Source organism: Myodes glareolus, chromosome 22 (genome assembly GCF_982192425.1).
Source record: "Myodes glareolus chromosome 22, mMyoGla1.1, whole genome shotgun sequence".
In the NCBI taxonomy this organism is placed as follows: domain Eukaryota; kingdom Metazoa; phylum Chordata; class Mammalia; order Rodentia; family Cricetidae; genus Myodes; species Myodes glareolus.
In genome coordinates this window covers 34087279-34105326 of record NC_142047.1, presented here as the reverse complement: position 1 = coordinate 34105326, position 18048 = coordinate 34087279, and the positions used below count along the sequence as shown (strand labels likewise).

General features: G+C 37.0%; 1 protein-coding gene across 9 annotated transcripts in view; it reads left to right on the top strand.

The window, feature by feature from the left end:
* The window catches only part of Nfat5 (nuclear factor of activated T cells 5), an 88239-nt gene that overhangs the window by 22724 nt on the left and 47467 nt on the right, over positions 1-18048 (top strand). For all 9 annotated transcript variants that reach the window (XM_085681613.2, XM_085681612.2, XM_085681614.2 and 6 more), the window contains one exon: positions 8199-8324. In XM_085681613.2, the coding sequence (XP_085537739.2) occupies positions 8199-8324 (126 nt within the window). Of the gene's footprint in view, positions 1-8198; positions 8325-18048 lie in introns of those variants that run through there.

Genomic DNA, 18048 nt, shown 5'->3' with positions numbered 1-18048 from the left:
AGTTATTCTTGGACTCTATCATCTTTCAGAAACAAAATATCCAGTGGACCTGTAGCCAGTACATTTTTCCAGCAGAGATGCCAAGTATGATGACTGTCAAGGCTGAAGTGTTTTTGTTTTTTGTTTTTAAACAAAAGAATGTTGTCTCTTCAGTGCATAACGGGGTTGGCACACTGGAGATGTCAGGACTTGGTTGTAGAGTATCTGATACGAAACCTTAGCTTGGGATTTCACCTGCTTATCGAGGCAGTGAACAGAGGGGAGGATAAGGGGGATGCAAATATTTCCCAAACCTTGTTTTGGGAGTGGGTTGTGTTAAGGAAACTTTCTATGCCTTATAGTAGTCATATTTACAGGGGTGCCAGGTGTTGTTTTTGTTTTTATATTTAAAACAAGATGAAAGTGTTTGCAAGTAGTATTTCATTTTTATACCTGATGATTGGGCATTGGAGATGGCATGGGCATGGCTATAGACAGTGCCTATACCTTGGTAATCAAGGGAACGTCTATTATTTATGTAATTGTACCTGTTAGGGGCATTAATTCATGCCTTTAAAACATTTTATGTGTATGACTATTTTGCTTGCATGTATGTCTATGCACGGTTCTCAAGCCAGAAGAGGGCATTGAATCCTTGTAACTGGAGTTAATAGTGTGTTGTGAACTACCATACGGTGGATTATGGGAATTGAACTTTGGCCCATTGTAAGAGCCCTCTAACCAGTGTCCTCTAACCATTGGCACCATCTCTCATTTTTTTTTTTTTTCTGGTGTTTTGAGACAGGGTTTCTCAGTGTAGCCTTTTTCCTAGAACTCACTTTGTAGACCAGACGGGCCTTGAACTTACTGAGATCTGTTTGCTTCTACCTCCCAAGTGCTGGACTAAAGACATGCACCACCACCGCCCTGCTTCATTTTTGCATTTTTAAAGCATTCTCAACACAAAGTGTTATCTTTGCCCAGCATGGTAATGTACAACTTAACCAGAGCTACACAACAGAGAGATTCTATTTTAAGACAGGGTTTCACTATGTAGCACTAACTGGTCTGAACTCACTATATAAACAAGGCTGACACAACTCACAGAACTTTCCCTGCTTTTTCATCCCTTTTCTTATCACAAATATTTTTTATTAAAATATTAAATATTAAAAATAAATATTTATTTTTACTTGCCTGACAAAAATGCTTGTGTGTGTTCACATATACATGTACATGCCCCTGGCCAAGAAATGCCATGCAGAACTGCTTTTTTTTTCTTTCATTTCATTTTAGGCATAAGTCAATTTTCATTGTGTTCAGCTTGATTATTTGAAAGTAAATCAAGAGATTCTTGAGGAACATTATAAAGGAAATGAGCTTTCTGACAATTTTGGTGTTTAGTCTAACCCCAAAGCAATTGAGTTTACGTTCTCAGATCAATAAAGGTGAAGTGGAGACTAATAATTCAAAATCTATTAATAATATATTTCTTAGGAACAGATCTTGCTCTTTGAACTACAGCTGCTCTATGAGCTGTGCCCATGTTTGAATACCACCTTTATTGTGTGTGCTTATTCAGTGATTTATCTCCTAAAAAGATCGTGTATGAGTCCACTGTCTAGTCCAGTTTCATTCTTTTTTTGTTCCTTTGTTCTGTCTCCAAGTTTCTTATCAGAGGGAAACTGTTTTATTTTTTATTCCCCCTTTGTTTCATCACACATTTTTATGTGTGTGTGTGTGTGTGTGTGTATGTATGTATGTCTGTATTTGGCTTTTTGAGACAGGGTTTCTCTGTGTAATAACCATGGTTGTCCTGGAACTAGCTTTGTAGATCGGGTTGGCCTGGAATTCACAGAGATCCACCTGCTTCTGCCTCCCAAGTGATGATGTTAAAGTCATGTGGTGCCGCCACTACCACTTAGCAATTCTGATATTGTTCTGTTTCTCATGAGAATTGTTTTGAGATTGAGACTCTATGTATATGTGTGGGGTTTTAATATCTCTTCCTTCCTTTCTTCCTTCCTTCCTTCCTTCCTTCCTTCCTTCCTTCCTTCCTTCCTTCCTTCCTTCCTTCCTTCCTTCCTTCCTTTCTTTTTTTTTAGACTGAGTTCCCCTGTATAACAGTTCTAGCTGTCCTGGAACTAGCTCTTGTAGACCAGGCTGGTCTCAAACTCACAGAGATTCACCTGCCTCTGCCCCCCCCATCCACTTTTAAAAACTACAGTTTCATCCAGATGTGGTGGTTCATGCCTTTGATCCTAGTACTTGGGAGGTAGAGGCAGATGGATCTCTGAGTTCAAGGCCAGCCAGAGTTACTAGAGAGACCCTGCCTCAAAACAAACAAACAAAAACACAATTTCTCCTTTCCTCTTCTCCTGCTGCAGGGTAGAATTTCTATTTTGAGCTTGTTGTGCACTATGTTGAAAGTTCGTTGAACATTGAATAAAGAACTAAATTGACCCTGAAGTAATTGGTAATGTAAATGGATCAATTAGAATTTGTAGAGTAGGACCAAGCAAACAAGCCAGCCAGCTCATTTTCACATTGTTGCCTTTGTACCTAGAGACATTAATTTGTTTTGAGTACCTAAAAATGCTGATTTCATTCCGTCTCCTTTTCTAATTGGTCTGAGCCCTTACAGCAAATTCCTAGTTTCTGAATCTGCTCCCCATTCTACTTATTTTCTTTCCTTGTACCCTTGAACCAGTCATCGGACTGGGGGAACCTTTTGTCCTACCTCGATAGAAACCTTGAGTAGGTAAGGAGAGAAGCACTTTGTGGACTGAGCTTTGATGCCCCTGTGTTTGACACCAGTGAGGTGGCCACAGGCAGGCCAGTACAGTGGCATTTGGCGCCCTCTAGTGTTACAGCTCCTGTGCAGATCCCTTGTAGGATCTTAGCCCTACAAAATGTGAGCTGCAGTGTTTCTATACACCAAGGAAGTTAAAATGCCTTAGCCTTTGGCAGAAGCTCAGTTCTGGATTTTGTTTAGATAAGGACATGACCTTGACAGCTGTCAGTTTTACTGCTCCAGACCCTGAAGTATCTGAAACCCTCAGTTCCAAAGGCTTGACAAGTCTCTGGAAATCTTCCAATAACCGCAGCCTGTGATGTGTCTTTTGGATATCATAGTCTTTTGTCCTCCAGCCTCTGCTCTTGCTCTTTGTCTGGTTTCACAGACTCATCCCAACTTGACCATCTTTGGGAACTCTTCAGCTCCCTCTTTTTCAGCTGTCAGCCAGCTTACCTTGCCACTTTCTGCAGTTTGGCCTGCAAGCTGCCATTCTTGCTTTTTATTGACTCTGCTTCTTGTGTTGGCAGTTCAGCCCTCGTTACTGGAAGCAACAAGAAAGTACTGCTAGAGAGAAACCTTGTATTGGGCTTAGTGATGTAATACTGAGGCATGTATCATAGGGTGGTCTTCCAGCTAAGTGAACCAGTCTGCTCCTATAGCCAGAGAAAGGATCTATTGACGGAAGTTTCTGTTTTGCCTTGTCCCGTAGCTGCTTACTTCCAAAGAAACACACAGAGGCTTATCCTAATTATAACTGTTTGGTCTATTAGCTCAGGCTTATTAATTTGTTCATACAACTTAAACTAACCCATTTAGCCATGTGGCTTGGTACCTTTTGTCAGTGAGACATTCATTCTCATCTTGCTGCCTCTATATCTATCTGCCTTTCCTTTTCCCAAAATTCTTCTAGTCTGGTTGCCTTGCCTGTACTTTCTGCCTAACTACTGGTCAATCAGCATTTTATTAAACCCATATGAGTGACAAATTTTTACAGTGTAGAAGAACATTATTCCACAGCATTTCCCCATTTTTCTTTTCTAAACAAAAACCCTGAATCTTATCTCCTTTGTTTAGCCTTTTTCTTGACCATTGTCTATAACTTGTAACCAACACGCTAATAAACAAAGATAAACATCCATAACCTATTTTTTTTGGAATGTGGGCATAGTTTTCTGTGCTACTTCCTGTGATTGGGGGTGCTGGTAATCTTATGGGGACCCAAAGAAAATTTAGGATTATGGTCAAGTCCTGAGAGGCTTGATCATCTCAGCCAGCAGCCTTGAAGCTTGTTCTGCATCCAGTTCTGGATGCACTGGATGCAGAACTCAGAAGAAACTGCAACAGAGGTGCTCTGAAATGTTGAATCATCTGAGCCATCCATTCCCAGTGGAGATTTTTCAAGGGGTCTTCCTCAATCAAACCTTATTTTTCTTAACCAAAAATAAATCTATAGCCTTTATTTCTTGTGGAAACAAAAGCAAAACCTCTCTCCAAAGTAGCTATCTTTGACTTAAAATTTGAAGTCAAGGCATTTTCAAACTATATAGGTTAGATTAATCCAGAAGCGTATTATAATCAAATGTGTTTTTTTTGGGAAGGGGGAGTTCGAGACAGGGTTTCTCTGTGTAGCTTTGAAGCCTGTCCTGGCACTTGCTCTGTAGACCAGGCTGGCCTCAGAAGTTACAGAGATCTGCTTCCCTCTGCTTCCCCAGTGCTGGGATAAAAGGCCTGCACCACCACTGCCTAGCTTCAGATGTCTTGTAGCAGATGTTGCTCTTTCCTCAACAAATAATTCAAAACAACACAATAATATATAGTATCCACATTCTTTGTGTATTTTCCACCTTTATGTGGCTTTTTAAAAACCTCTATTTCTTTTTACTTTTTACTTTTTGGTTTTATGAGATGTTTGGCTGTCCCGGAATGCACTCTGTAGACCACACTAAAGTCGAACTCTCTGAGATCCGCCTGCCTCTGCCTGAGATAAAAGGCATGTTCGCCACACCTGACTATTGTATTTCTCTCTCTCTCCCTCCCTCTCTCTCTTTCTTTCTTTCTTTTTTTTTGAGACAAGGTTTCTCTGTAGTTTTGGTACCCCCCCCCCCTCTCTCTCTCTCTCTCTCTCTCTCTCTCTCTCTCTCTCTCTCTTTTTAAAGGATTTTCTCTGTCCTTTTTCTTTTCTCTCCCAAGCCTATGTATATTTTTTTAAACACACTGTAAACCATTTAGAGGTCTTTTTTTTCCCCATCTGAATCTCTATTGTATATCTTTTTTTTTTTTTTTTTTCTGAGCACGTGAGTCTTTAATCTACTAAACAACATGGCTAGGATTAAAGCTGTGGCTTTGGGGATTGGTTCTGCCCCATTCCTTAGTTTTCTGAGAGTTTCATGGCGGAGGTACTGGTGGAAACCGTGTTTATTGTCACAACTCTAGAGTTGCAAGGTCCATACCACTACCAAGAAGCCTGACGCTGCCAGCTGCTCATAAATACCATTTAATTGTTTGGTGGCAAGCCTCTTAAAAGAGCTGCAAGGTTTTTGCCACTATCGCTGAGTCAGGAAGCCTCTCTTAAGGGAGCTGTGCCTCTGCTTGCCTCTAGCAAACAGAGCCCACTTGAGAAAATGCTGCTACCAAGAGCCTGTGTTTGACTCTGTTCTTCTGTGTCTAGAATCCTTTCCCAAACTCTCTCAGGTTTTATGTGGATATAGTTGCTGAAAATTGGGCACCTTTTATAAATGGAAGTTTCTGTCCTGCCTGGTCCTGCAGCCAAGCCGTTCAGTCCCAAATAAACACATAGAGGCTTATTAATTATAAATTGCTCGGCCTGTTAGAAATCAAAATGTATTTGCACTAACTTTTTGTTAATTGTGATGAGTTATAATAATGCATATTTATCCCTCTTAAATCTCTGTCATTTGCAAATTAGAAATATTCAAGTTATTGATGCAATGACCATTTCCTTCCTACATCTTGAGTGTAGTTGGTAGAAAGTTACTTATTTTATGAAGCTGACATTTCTTCATCATGTATAAAGGAACTTCCTTGGTTTTTCAAGACAGGATTTCTCTCTGTATCCCTGACTGTCCTAGAACTCACTCTATAGGCCAGGCTGACCTGTAACTCAGAAATCCCAGTGCCTCTGCCTTCTGAGTGCCGGGATTAAATGTGCTACTACTGCCTGACTCTTTCTTTTCTTTCTTTGAACTTTTAAAAATCACTGAGTTAAACATAACTGTGCGTGCGGCATTTTCCTGATTTCCAGGAGAACCAAAACAAACAAACAAAACACCTGCTTGCTATTTGTCATTCATGATTTGGTTCTCACAAATAGAAGCCAATTTTGTTCATGAAGTTTAGCAGGGACATTTTTAGGAGCCCTACTTGTTCTTGTGCTTCTCACTTGTGCGACCCCATTCTTTTTTTTTGGTAAGACAAAAATTTAATAAATTGATTAGTGGGTTTATATGACCCATGGTGCTGTGCTAGTCTTATGGAACTGTCACAGGAGCATAAAACAAGAGCTGACGAAGAAAATGTTACATGCTGCCATCATCTGATTCATCTTTTCAAACATCCTCAGCCTGTTTCTCTGCCATCTCCTTTATATCTTTTAGAACGATTCCATATTCTTTTAGTTCTCCAACCCATTTGAGCTCTAGTTCAAAAGCTTTATCCTCAAAATATTTCACAACTCCTTTATCTGTACCACAGGAAGTAATTTCTTTCATCAGAAGCGTTTTTATTTCTTTCTTTGCAGCTTCCTGGCTTTGCTAATGGTACAACCACAGTAACCATGAAATACCCGATGGGTCGATACGTATGAGCTGTACATCCTCTTTCATACTGTAAGATCTAACTTGAAACTGCAGCCGAAAGGCCTAACAGTGGTGTATATGACTGTGTACAGATAGGGCCACTCTACAAAATGTTTTAGAGGAGTGTTTCAGCTAAAGTTAGAACTAATATTGGGGTGCTTCTCTTCTCGCAGCATCTGCTGATGAATGAACATCTGCCAACAAACCTGTGGCTGCCATTCTAATGTGTTGATCACCATTAAAGAATCGCTTATTGGAGCCTTCATAAAATTTAGAAAGGACCCCAAAGATAGCATAGATGTCTTTACATCTGCTCCCAATAACTGTACTGCTGTTTCCCACAACCTTCATAGCATATTCATCTTGAAAACTGTACCATCAGGAGAGAATTTTACTCTAGATTTTTACTCAAGATTTTACTTGGTTAAAATCTTGTCCAGGCTAACCTGGAACTTAACTGTGTGACTCAAACTGACCTGAACATTCCTTCTGCTTTGGGCTCCCAAAATGCTGGAATTACTAAAGCATAAACCTGGCATTACTCAAAGCCAGGCTCCTTTTCTTTCTGGCTTGTTTTTGTTTTGTTTTTGAAACACTGTCTCACTGTATATCTTTGGCTGGCCTGGAGCTTGATCCATAGACCAGGCTGTCTTCAACTAACAGAGATCTGACTGCCTTTGCCATGTGCATGGGCGTGCATGTGTGCATGTGTAAGAATACATTTAAAACAGTAAAATTTAATAGTTGTTTACAGAGTTGTTTAACCATTACCTTAATCTAATTATGGAACATTTTTTTTTTTAATCATCTCGTAAAGTGTTTTTACTTACAGAAGTCTTAGCAGGGGCCTAGTGGTAAAGTGCTTGCCTATGATGCCTGAAGCCCTTGGTTTAGTCTCCAATGCTAGAGGGAGCATTTTCTCTCAGAAACACTTTTTTTTATTTGTTGTTTAGTTTGCTTTTGTTTTTTAAGGCAGGGTTTCTCTGTGTATCGCTGGCTGTTTTGGAACTCACTCTGTGGATCAGGCTGGCCTAGAACTCAGGCATTCTGGCTCTGTCTCCTGAGTGCTGGTATTAAAGGAGTGCCTCACCATTGTCTGACTCAGAAACACTTTTTGAGGGGTAGTTTTTATTTTTGGAGATAGCGTCTTCCTGTATAACCCAAGCTAGTCTGGAATTAACTTTATGAGTCAGGATGGCCTCAAACCTGTGGTTTCTGGTCCTGCCTTAGCTGCTTGTGTTAGGATCATAAAAGGATTTCACCTTGCTTTTCCATTTAAATTTATGTGTTTGTCTGTAAGCCTTTATAAGTTTTTGGATTATGATTTTAGTTTTAGCTAGTTTTAAAAATATTTTTTCTAGAGATGATCTTGAACAAATAAAGAATAAAAGTAAAACCAAAATCAGAGTAGAACCAATGGAAAGTTCATTCTCTAGTTTTTAATAAGATTGTATACTAAAAGAACAAATACTGCTAATAACTGTTCACAACCTTCATGATACAGTTTTTTTTTGTGAATTTATAATTCTCAAAAGAGAAAAGATACTTATTTCATGTATATGCAATTAGGTTATTGACTGATCTTCAAATTTTTTTCCTCCCTACAGAATCTGTCTATGATCTTCTCCCAAAGGAGTTACAGTTACCTCCACCTAGAGAAACTTCTGTAGCATCAATGAGTCAGACAAGTGGTGGTGAGGCAGGCTCGCCTCCTCCAGCTGTAGTTGCTGCTGGTATGCATTCATTTTACTTCTCTCACGAAAACTAGGGTATTATCTGGCCTACATGAACAGTATTGGCAAAGTTATATCAAAAAGAGTATGATTTGAGGGTTTGTTTTAGAAGGGTTTAAAGACTATACCCTTTAAATGGAAAGGTTTTCAATTTTTTCATTTTTTAAATTTATGTATATATACATGTATATATATAAAAATTTTAAAATTTTGTACGTTTGTAAATGCTATCTCCTAAAATGGACTTTGTGTTCAGATATGGGAACCAATTTAAAATGACTGTTGAGTGCACATAAAATGGTTAAATACCAAACTATATCTAGAAAATGATATTTTTTTAGAGACTTGCTCAAAGGGAAAAATGTTATATGATCTGAAAAAGGACTCAAGTTCTCAAGTTTCTTTTCTGTTTATAGGGATGTAACTATAACCTTTTTCCTATATTTAAATATACATGTGGCCTGATTTATTTTAAATTCATGGAAAATAATAAAAAAATTGAGTACTATATGTAAATACATTCTCCAGTACCAGTGAAAAGCATTAAAAATGTTTGAAGTTTGTCAAGTTTATTTTTACTCAGCTCTCAAATCATACACTTTATAACTATAATTAAATTGGTTCAGACTTTACTTTGAATTAGGATAAAACATGACAGATAAACTTATAGGAAAAAAGTCTTTAATAATAAATTAGTATGAATGATTTCCTTATTAGCTTGCCCAACTATAGTACTTTAAGAAGTTGGGTTTATAGGATGCTAAATGTATTTGCTTTAGAAAAATGGATACATTATTTCTACTTTTCTGAAGGTTGCATTTTTCCTATAGAGGTTTCCTGCCTTGTGATACTTGTTATCTTTTAAAATGGTATTTAAAGTCCATCAAAGCATTCACAAGGAAAAAATCAAAAGGGAAGGCTGTAGTCCTAATGACAGTATTGGTACTGTGTTCTAGCAGCAGGTATTTAATTTCTTATATGCACTAACTTGTATACCATTAGCCTTTCTCAAGCCAAACAGTGCAGTATGAAGCCTTCTTGGTTGAGTGCAGGAAAGATTTAAGCATGATAAAGAGATATTGGCCTTCCTCACTGTTCATGTGTGGCCAGACATTTTCTAACAGTTTCTGTGGATTTAATTGTGAATTAGTGCGTTTTTTCATGATCAATTTGATAAGATGATCTGGTTCACTTCATATCTACCAGATTCTAGCTCTGAATATTTTTTTTTTAAAATTTGGAGCTTCAAATCTAGTTTTAAAAGACGGAATCATAAAATAAAATAGAAAATATTTTAAAGAAGTATTGTTTCACTTTAAATCCACACGTAGAAATTGACTAACTGATTTCTTTTGTGTCTTGAAATTGTTTTTTTAAGGACATTTTGAATCTACATAGAACTACAAGTCTGTTTCTTCTGTGCTTTTTAACATCTGTTTACAGTAGATCCAGTTCCTTTTAAAAGCTGAAAAAAATTAGCAAAGTTTAGAAAAAGAACAACACTTGCTTTTATAGCACTGCATGTTTCAGGAATTCTTATGTATAAATATTTAAAGCCCTTGATTTGGGGTCACTAATGAAAAGTTTCATCTCCTGTATAGTTGAGAAATTCTTTCCAGGTAAATTAGATTCAAAGCAATGAGTTGGAACATGAAAATAAAAGATTTGACCAAAGGAAATATTCTAAAACTATCTCTGTGTGTATATATAAATAAATATATAAATGTATTTATATTTATACCTTGGGTTTAAACTCAAGGCCTCATGCATGATAGGCAGGTGCTCTACCACCAAGACAGACCCCAGTAAATTCTTACTATCTTGAAATCATTGGCATTATAAAAGTGGTAAAGAGATTAAAAAGGTAACTTTGAAAGTTTTCATTTCACAGCAAGTTTCTGTGATTTAAATCCAAGAAATCAATCTTTTAATTTGCAATTCTTCTTTTTTTAGTAACCAACATAGTTTATTCTATTTTCTGATGTCTTATTAATCGAAAAGACTCCTTTATTATGTGCTGTTAAAGATAAGAGTTTAAATTACAGAGTAGTAGTTCTGGGGACATCAGTATGTATTATATGTGAAATCATTGGAGCCACAATTTTATTTATCAGATTGATAACTTTGGTGATACAACTATCAAGGAGAAAAAACTGGGAATATATTATCAAGTTACTCAGTGTCCTGGCCAAAAGCTTGATAGCTAGGGAAAATGCACATTAATATCTGATGTTTTTAAAAACAAAAATCTGTAGCATTTGCTGTTTACATGTGAAATGCATAAAAATGATGACTCTTGATATAGTTAATTCTTCAGAGTTTTGAAGGAGCTGGATTGGCTGCTATCAGGTATGAGGGCCTGGTGGGAACAGACTTCTAGTTCTGCCATAAAGGTTTGTGTTTCACACATTTTAAATCAGTTTAAATCTTAAAAAATTTTAGAGACCGGGAATATGTGTGTTCATGGCATTCTTTATTATTTATTAAAAATGTGTTTCTCAGATTCACCATTTTTTTTTCTTTCTGCCTCACATATTACTGAGGGCATAAATAAATGTGATGCTGCTGATCCACAATCCAGAATTCTGGGTAAAAGAATGTTTCTCAGCCCCTTTTAATTTGTTAGGATTTTGGTCTTTGTACTATTACTCCTTTACATACTTCCATCAGTAGTATCTTCTTTTTTTGCTATATGAGACTCAGGGTTAGGGTGAAGGAAGACGAGGGCAGGAGGCCTCTCCTCTTCTATATGAAGACAAGGTCAAAACCTTTCATTAGTTTGAAATTTGTTCACCTGCCTGTGCACAGAGAAACCCTGTCTCAAAAAAAAAAAAAAAAACTAGAAAAAAATTTCTTTTCGGAAACTAGTTAAGAATTCGAAGTTCAATATGTGAATAAATGACAGATTCAGAAATAAAAACTTTAGATCATGTTGCAGGTTCCGTAGGTAGCTATGACAGAGGCCATTTCTTTAAAAAAAAAGGTCAATAAATTAATTGTTGCACGAATAATAAAAACCCAGAGACAGATATTGGTGTTCAAGCTGAAGATCAGAAGAGCAAAGCAGCCAACCACTAGAGAGACCTCTACCTTTTACCTCTCCCAAATCTTCAGACTGAAAGGGCAAGATCCTATCTTCAGGAATCCTCAGACTCCACACTCCAGTGAGTTCCTGTCTCTCTTCCAGTTTATATTCCCATCTCAACCCAGCCACATCCCTCCCTCCTGGCTCCACTTCCCTAGTGCTAGGATTAAGGGTGTGTGACTCCCAGACACTGGGATTAAAGGTGTAAGCCACCACCACCTGGATCTGTTACTGAATCCATCTTGTGTAACCCAGGTTAACCTTGAAATCTGTCTGCCTCTCTCTCCCTAGTCCTTGGATTACAGGTGTGTGCCACCACTCTGGCCTGTGTGACTGACTAGTGTGGCTGCTTTACCCTCTGGTCTTCAGGCAAGCTTTATTTATTAAAACAAATAATATACCACTATAATTAATAGTATTAGTAAAATAAAGAGTTGACCAACAAGTTATAGCAAATCAAATATTATTTTTAGGCTTTTAGAGTTTCTTTTGTTTTGTTTTGTTTTGTTTTTTCTTTTTGTTTTTTTCGAGACAGGATTTCTCTGTAGCTTTTGGGGACTTTCCAGAACTAGCTTCATAGACCAGGCTGACCTTGGACTCACAGAGATCTGCCTACCTCTGCCTCCTGAGTGCTGGGATTAAAGGTGGGTGCCACCACCACCCAGCACATTTATAGTTTTTAATCCTGAGGTTTGTTTATAATAATAAATCTTTCATGGAAATTAGGATTAACTTTTTTTTTTGTCTCAATTTAAGAAATAAGGTCTAGTATACCTATAATACCAGCATTTGAGAAGTGATGGGAAGATCAGGGTCTTCCTCTGCTACATAGTGAATTTGAAGCCAGCCTGAGCTATGTGGGACGACCGCCCCCCCCCCTCCCCCCGCCCCAACACAGACACCAAAAAAAGTCAAATTAGTTTGTCTATTTTCATTTGGAGGATATTTGATGGGTATTATATTTCTTAGTTTATATTTAGAATAAACTGCTTTCAAACAATGGTGGTTTCCCCCTCCCTTTGCCTCTAGGGTGCTGGGATTATAGATATGTGCTACTATACCCAGTGAGTAATTCATTGTTTACCTCAAGAATTTGAGTTAAAATCTTTCAATAGCCTTCAAGAATGGCTGCTAGTTTGAGGCTACTTAGGGTGCTTCTCTTGTCTCAAAAAAAAAGCAAAAAACCCTAAAATAATAACAAAAAATTGATAAAACTATACATTTTATAATTCAGTGAAAAGTTAATAACTAGTATATAATTCATTGTTTTCACAAAGTTTATATTTTACTTTAAGTAATTATGTTAGTATTTATTTTGCATGTATGTGGACAGGATCTCAAAATCCCTTTATAGACAAGCCTAGCCTGGAACTCCAATTTCTCTGGCTTCCAAATTCTGGGGTTACTAGTTTGTCTTTCTTAGAAGCAGTATAGCCTCTAATTATGCTAATTCACAATGCAGCTTTTAAAAACATGTATAGATAGCTACAGTCATAAAGCATGTACAATAGAATGTCTCTTGAGGTCTAGGGAAATGCTGAAAGTGATTGAAGACTTTTGCTCAGATTTTCAGACTCCATGTAAAACCTTGTTGCATTGGTGCATTTATGTAACCCTGTCACTGCGGTAGGGTGTGTGTGTGAAAAGACAGGTGGATCTTTCAAAGGCTCCATGGTCAGCCAGTCTAGTCAAAAATGAATGGCAAGCTTCAGTTTTAGTTTAAAAAAACAAAAAAACCCAAGTAAAACGAGCCCGCCCAAAAATAAAGTGGAGAAGTGATTGAGGAAGATTATCCTGATTTCAATGACTGGTCTCCATATACACTTCCACGTGAGTGAATACACTCCCCCCCAATACATCACACGTAGAGAGTCTCTGTTGAATATTTCCATTATTAGATCAGTGTAGGGTTTTTATTCTGTTCTATTTTGGTTTGGTTTTGGGTTTGTTTGTTTTGTTTTGATAATTTTTTCATAACATTTATTTATTTATTTATTGAGGAATGTGTTTTCTGTGGTGTGCTTGTGAAGGTTTGAGGACAACTTTTTGGAAATTTCTTTCATTTTATATGGCCCAGAATCAAACTCAGATCCTTAGGTTTGGCAGTGCCTTAACTTGCCCAAGCCATTTGATGGGCTGTTATTATTTATTTTTATTTATTTGTTTGTTTATTTGAGAGAAGGTCTCAGATAGCCTTGAGCTATGTAGCAAAGGATGATCTCAAATTCTTGATTCTCCTGACCCTCCAAGTACTGGGATTACAGACGTATGTCAGCATACCTGGATCAGGGTAAAATTTACTGAACCTTTTTTTGTTTGTTTAGAAGAAAATGAGCCAAGGTGTTTTTGTTTTTGTTTTGTTGTTGTTCATTTTTATATTTGAAGTTCTCTTTGACATTCTTGACCTGTGAAATTTGTAAGCCCCACACAACTGCAATCAACCACTTTATTGGGTTTCTCTCCTGGTCAGTTTTGTTCCAAGTTGACATCAACCTTATTAGGTTTATATAGTTCTCAGCATAAAGAGCCTCCACCAACTTGACATATACAGGCTCATTACAATTGTATGTTAGCATACCAAGGTGTTCTTTGGCACTTGTTTAAGGCTTTAAAAGGTTTGTGAATTCTACATGTTATGCTCTTGTGGATGAGAGCCATCTTCAGCACCTCTAATAAAGTAGTGCCAACATCCAGCAGCTGTGCCTTCCTCAGCCACTGATGGTGAGCCATTTATGAAGTAGAGTTTTGATTGCAGATGAGCCTCCACTTCTGCTGACTTGGCAATATCACAGAAAGGATTAGTGAGTTTTTAATGGTGTAATTTAAGTTTGTATTTTTTTGATATCTATGATACAAACTTTTTAAGAAAACCTTTTTAGGTTCTTTGAATTCTATGCTATGACAATTAATAAATTTCAAGTATCTTACAAGTATTTTCTACATTGAAGCAACTTGTTGAGTGAGTGCTAGTTATACTAGAGGAGTGGACACTAGAAAATTAAAGATCTGTAACCAAAGAACAGCTATACTTTAAGTCATTTTAGACCTATGAATGATCTAAATTAAAACTGTAGGAATTTGGGACGAGGGTGGTGTTTGTGCATGCCTTTAATTCCAGCTCTGTGGAGAGAGGGGTGGTGGCAGGTGGATCTCTGAATTCGAGACCAGCTCGAGTTCCAGAGAGAAATCTTGTCTCAAACAAAACAAAACCAGTAATCCCAGTACGCAGAAGCAGAGATAGGAGAATCTCAAATACTTGTAAGCCAATGTTAAACAACAAAACAAGAGCTGACATATAAGTTAGTGATCCAGTGTACACCTAGCATGCACATGGATCGGAGATCAATATTTAGTACCCAGAAAAAGAAAAAAAAATCAATAACAAAAAGTCATAGGAAGAAGGTGAAGAAAATGTTAGAATAGTATATCGTTGCAGTTGTGTCTCAACCCTTCTAACTACAAGTACCTTTCTTCTTTCTTGATGAAGTTGTTGTACTCCTTGATGGATGCTAGGGCAGGGCTTAAACTTTTTTTCAGTCAGTCATGTTTCACTCAAAAAAATGTTTTACATGGCCTCAAGTGTATAGATGCATGAAATATATATATATACACTAATAATATTAGTTATAACATAATTATAATAAGTCAAATTCATTTTAAGGCTGTGGGTACAGTTTGATATAGTGCTTATTTGGTGTATTCAAGGCCCTGGGTTTAATTTCCTACACTGTATAAACTGGACATAGTGTCATACACCTGTAGTCCCACAGTATTGGAGGTGGAAGCCAAGGGATTAGAAGTTCAAGGTCATTCTTTGCACACAGGGAGTTTGAGGCCAGCCTGGGCTACAATAAAGCACAGTTCCCCACCCCACCCCCCTTTTAAAAATATGATAGTTTTACAGAGTTGACTAAGCACTTAAAAAAATCTTTATTCATAAAACGAGCAATCTCTGTTTCAGCATTATTTTTTGAGGTGGGGGGGTCTCACTATGGATATTAGGCATTAGGCTAGCCTTGAACTTATAGAGGTCTGCCTGCTTTTGTCTTCTGAATGCTAGGATTAAAGATATTTACTACTGCATCCATTTTTGTTTGGTTGGTTTTTTGTTTTTGTTTTTCTTGAGACAGAATTTCTCTGTATAGCCCTGACTGTCCTGGAACTTGCTTTGTAGACCAGGCTGACCTAGAACTCACAGACATCTACCTGCCTCTATCTCTTGAGTGCTGGGCTCAGAGGTATGCACCACCACCCAGTTTGCATCCAGTTGTTTTGTCGAGACCCCATCACATTATCAGGCTGGCCTAGAACTCACTATTTAGCCCAGTTTCTTAACTCTTAGCACTTTCTTAACTCATAGCAGTCCTCTTGCTTCAGCCTCTAAAATGCTGAGATAATAGTCATAGGCTACCACATTTACTTTTTAAAAGTAACTTTTTAAAAGACCTGTATGGAAGTATGTGGCCACTGGTATGACAAAGAAATTAAAGATAGATGGTATTTTGTTGTTGGTGTTTTGTTTTGAAATAGGATCTTCGTTATAGCTTTAAGTGCTTTGTTCAGAATATGCCTCTTCTTAAAAATGTTCGGATAAAGGCACAGCCTAAAAATTTTTAAACAACCACACAAAATAGAGCATTCTGGCTTATGGATTAGATTGCATTTATAAACTGGAAAATATATTGGTGAATATGAGTTAACCAAAGTTTTGGGTAAAAAATTTACATGCATTTATCTGATGTTAATAATTAAAATTTTAAAGTTTATCTTAAAAGATGATTATTATAGCATGTAAACTTATATTGGGTGGGAGAAGTATGTGTGGGAAATTGAAACTGTTTTAAACATGTAAATTGATCAATCCTACAGTTTTTGGGTTTTTGTTTTTGTTTTTTTGTAAAATAATCTGGGTTGCTTATTTTATATGCTGGGATGCTAGTTGTTTTTCTGTTAATACACTTAACTTGCATTCTAGCTTCGCCATTCAAAGACAGGCATCGTGTGGTGGGTTGTATGACAGTGTCTGTCAATAGTGAAGACAAATAGTACCAGAGACACTTAACCCATCCAATCTCACCCAGGGTATAGGTTGGTCTTGTTTTCAGACTTCTTTATAAGTCCTATTTTCTTTCATTCTTTCTCTTTCCTTTTTTTCCCCTAAATAGTGGATTGATACTAATTGAAACTAAATCTGTTTGTAAAGTTTTAAACTTTACATTAATTTATCATAAGAAGAAAAGTAGAAAATGAAGGTTGGCATGTAAGGTGTTGAAAAAGCAGGTTTGCAGCCACTTTGTGTCTTCTGTGTTTCAGTTTATTGATAACACAAATGTCCTTAGAATTTTTTTCTGAGTGTCTGTCTTTTTTGATCTGAAAATATGACTTGAAAATTTATCTGGTGACTTTTACGAGACAAGATGTTTGCCAGTAAGACAAATATTGCTCCTCATCAAGAATAACCAAGATTCAATGGTGTGTTGTAGATCTGAAAGTGTGTACCAAGTGCGTGTATTGGTTTTTAGGAATATTTTTGAGTAGGCAGTAGTTGCCTCCTTCTCTGTTCCACTATTGGTTTGCATAATACAATACAGAAGGTCATGGCCTTTTTAGTGACCTTTTAGAAAATTCAACTAATGTGCACAGATAGTTGAAAATGTACAAATATATGTGCATATTTAATTGCTAGGATCAGATCTGAACTCAAGGTCTTAGTTAAATACCATTTATGGAATGATATTTTAAATCAGTGAAACCTGTTTATTTATTTTGAGGACTTTAAAAGAAAAGTTCTGATTTCAGAGCTCTCTAAGTATTTTAGATCAGATAAAATAATAAACTCCTTATAATGTCATTTTAAGCACTAAAATGCTAATGGTTGTTGAATAACTTGAAATTGACATGACCCATCTAGAACTGAATTCTTCAGGTTAATGAGTAGTTTAAGCAAGAGATAAATGAAACAGACATAAGTTTCTGTATGTGATAAAACTTAAAATCCAGTTTTTATTTTTCTAACAAATTAGATATTTGTGTATTCTGGCATATTTATCTGACAAATCTTTTATCCCAGGCACTTTGAACAATCCTTGTGGCCTTTAGTGATGTGTCACTTCTCTTTGTAAGGGGAGTGAAGCCAGGGCCGCATGTGGTAGGCATTGCTCTGCTACTAAGCTGTGTTTTAACTCCCTCCGTCAGTTAAAAGAAGCCACACAGGGCTTAAGTGAGTGCAGACACTTGCTACTACACCTGACAACTTGAGCTGGATTCCTGGAACTCACCTGGCAGACAGAGAACCAACTCACAGTTTGTCATCTGACCTCTATTTGTGTGTAATGGCGTGAGCATACACACAAAATAAGTAAAGAGTTAAATAAATATAACAATAAATTTTAACTTTGAGAAAAAGAAGCCATATGCACAGTTCAAGTTCATCATCTTGGGTGACATTTAATTTGCAGAGAATAGAACTATAGGACACTAGAGACGTGATGTTGATGTTTTCCTCACAGAGATTTACCTACCTCTGCCTCCTAACTTCTGGAATTAAAAACATATGCCACTATGCCGAGATTCACTTCCTTTTTAAACTTTAAAATTAATATATTCTCTTGAGGTTATAAATGTTCACCAGTAAATTGT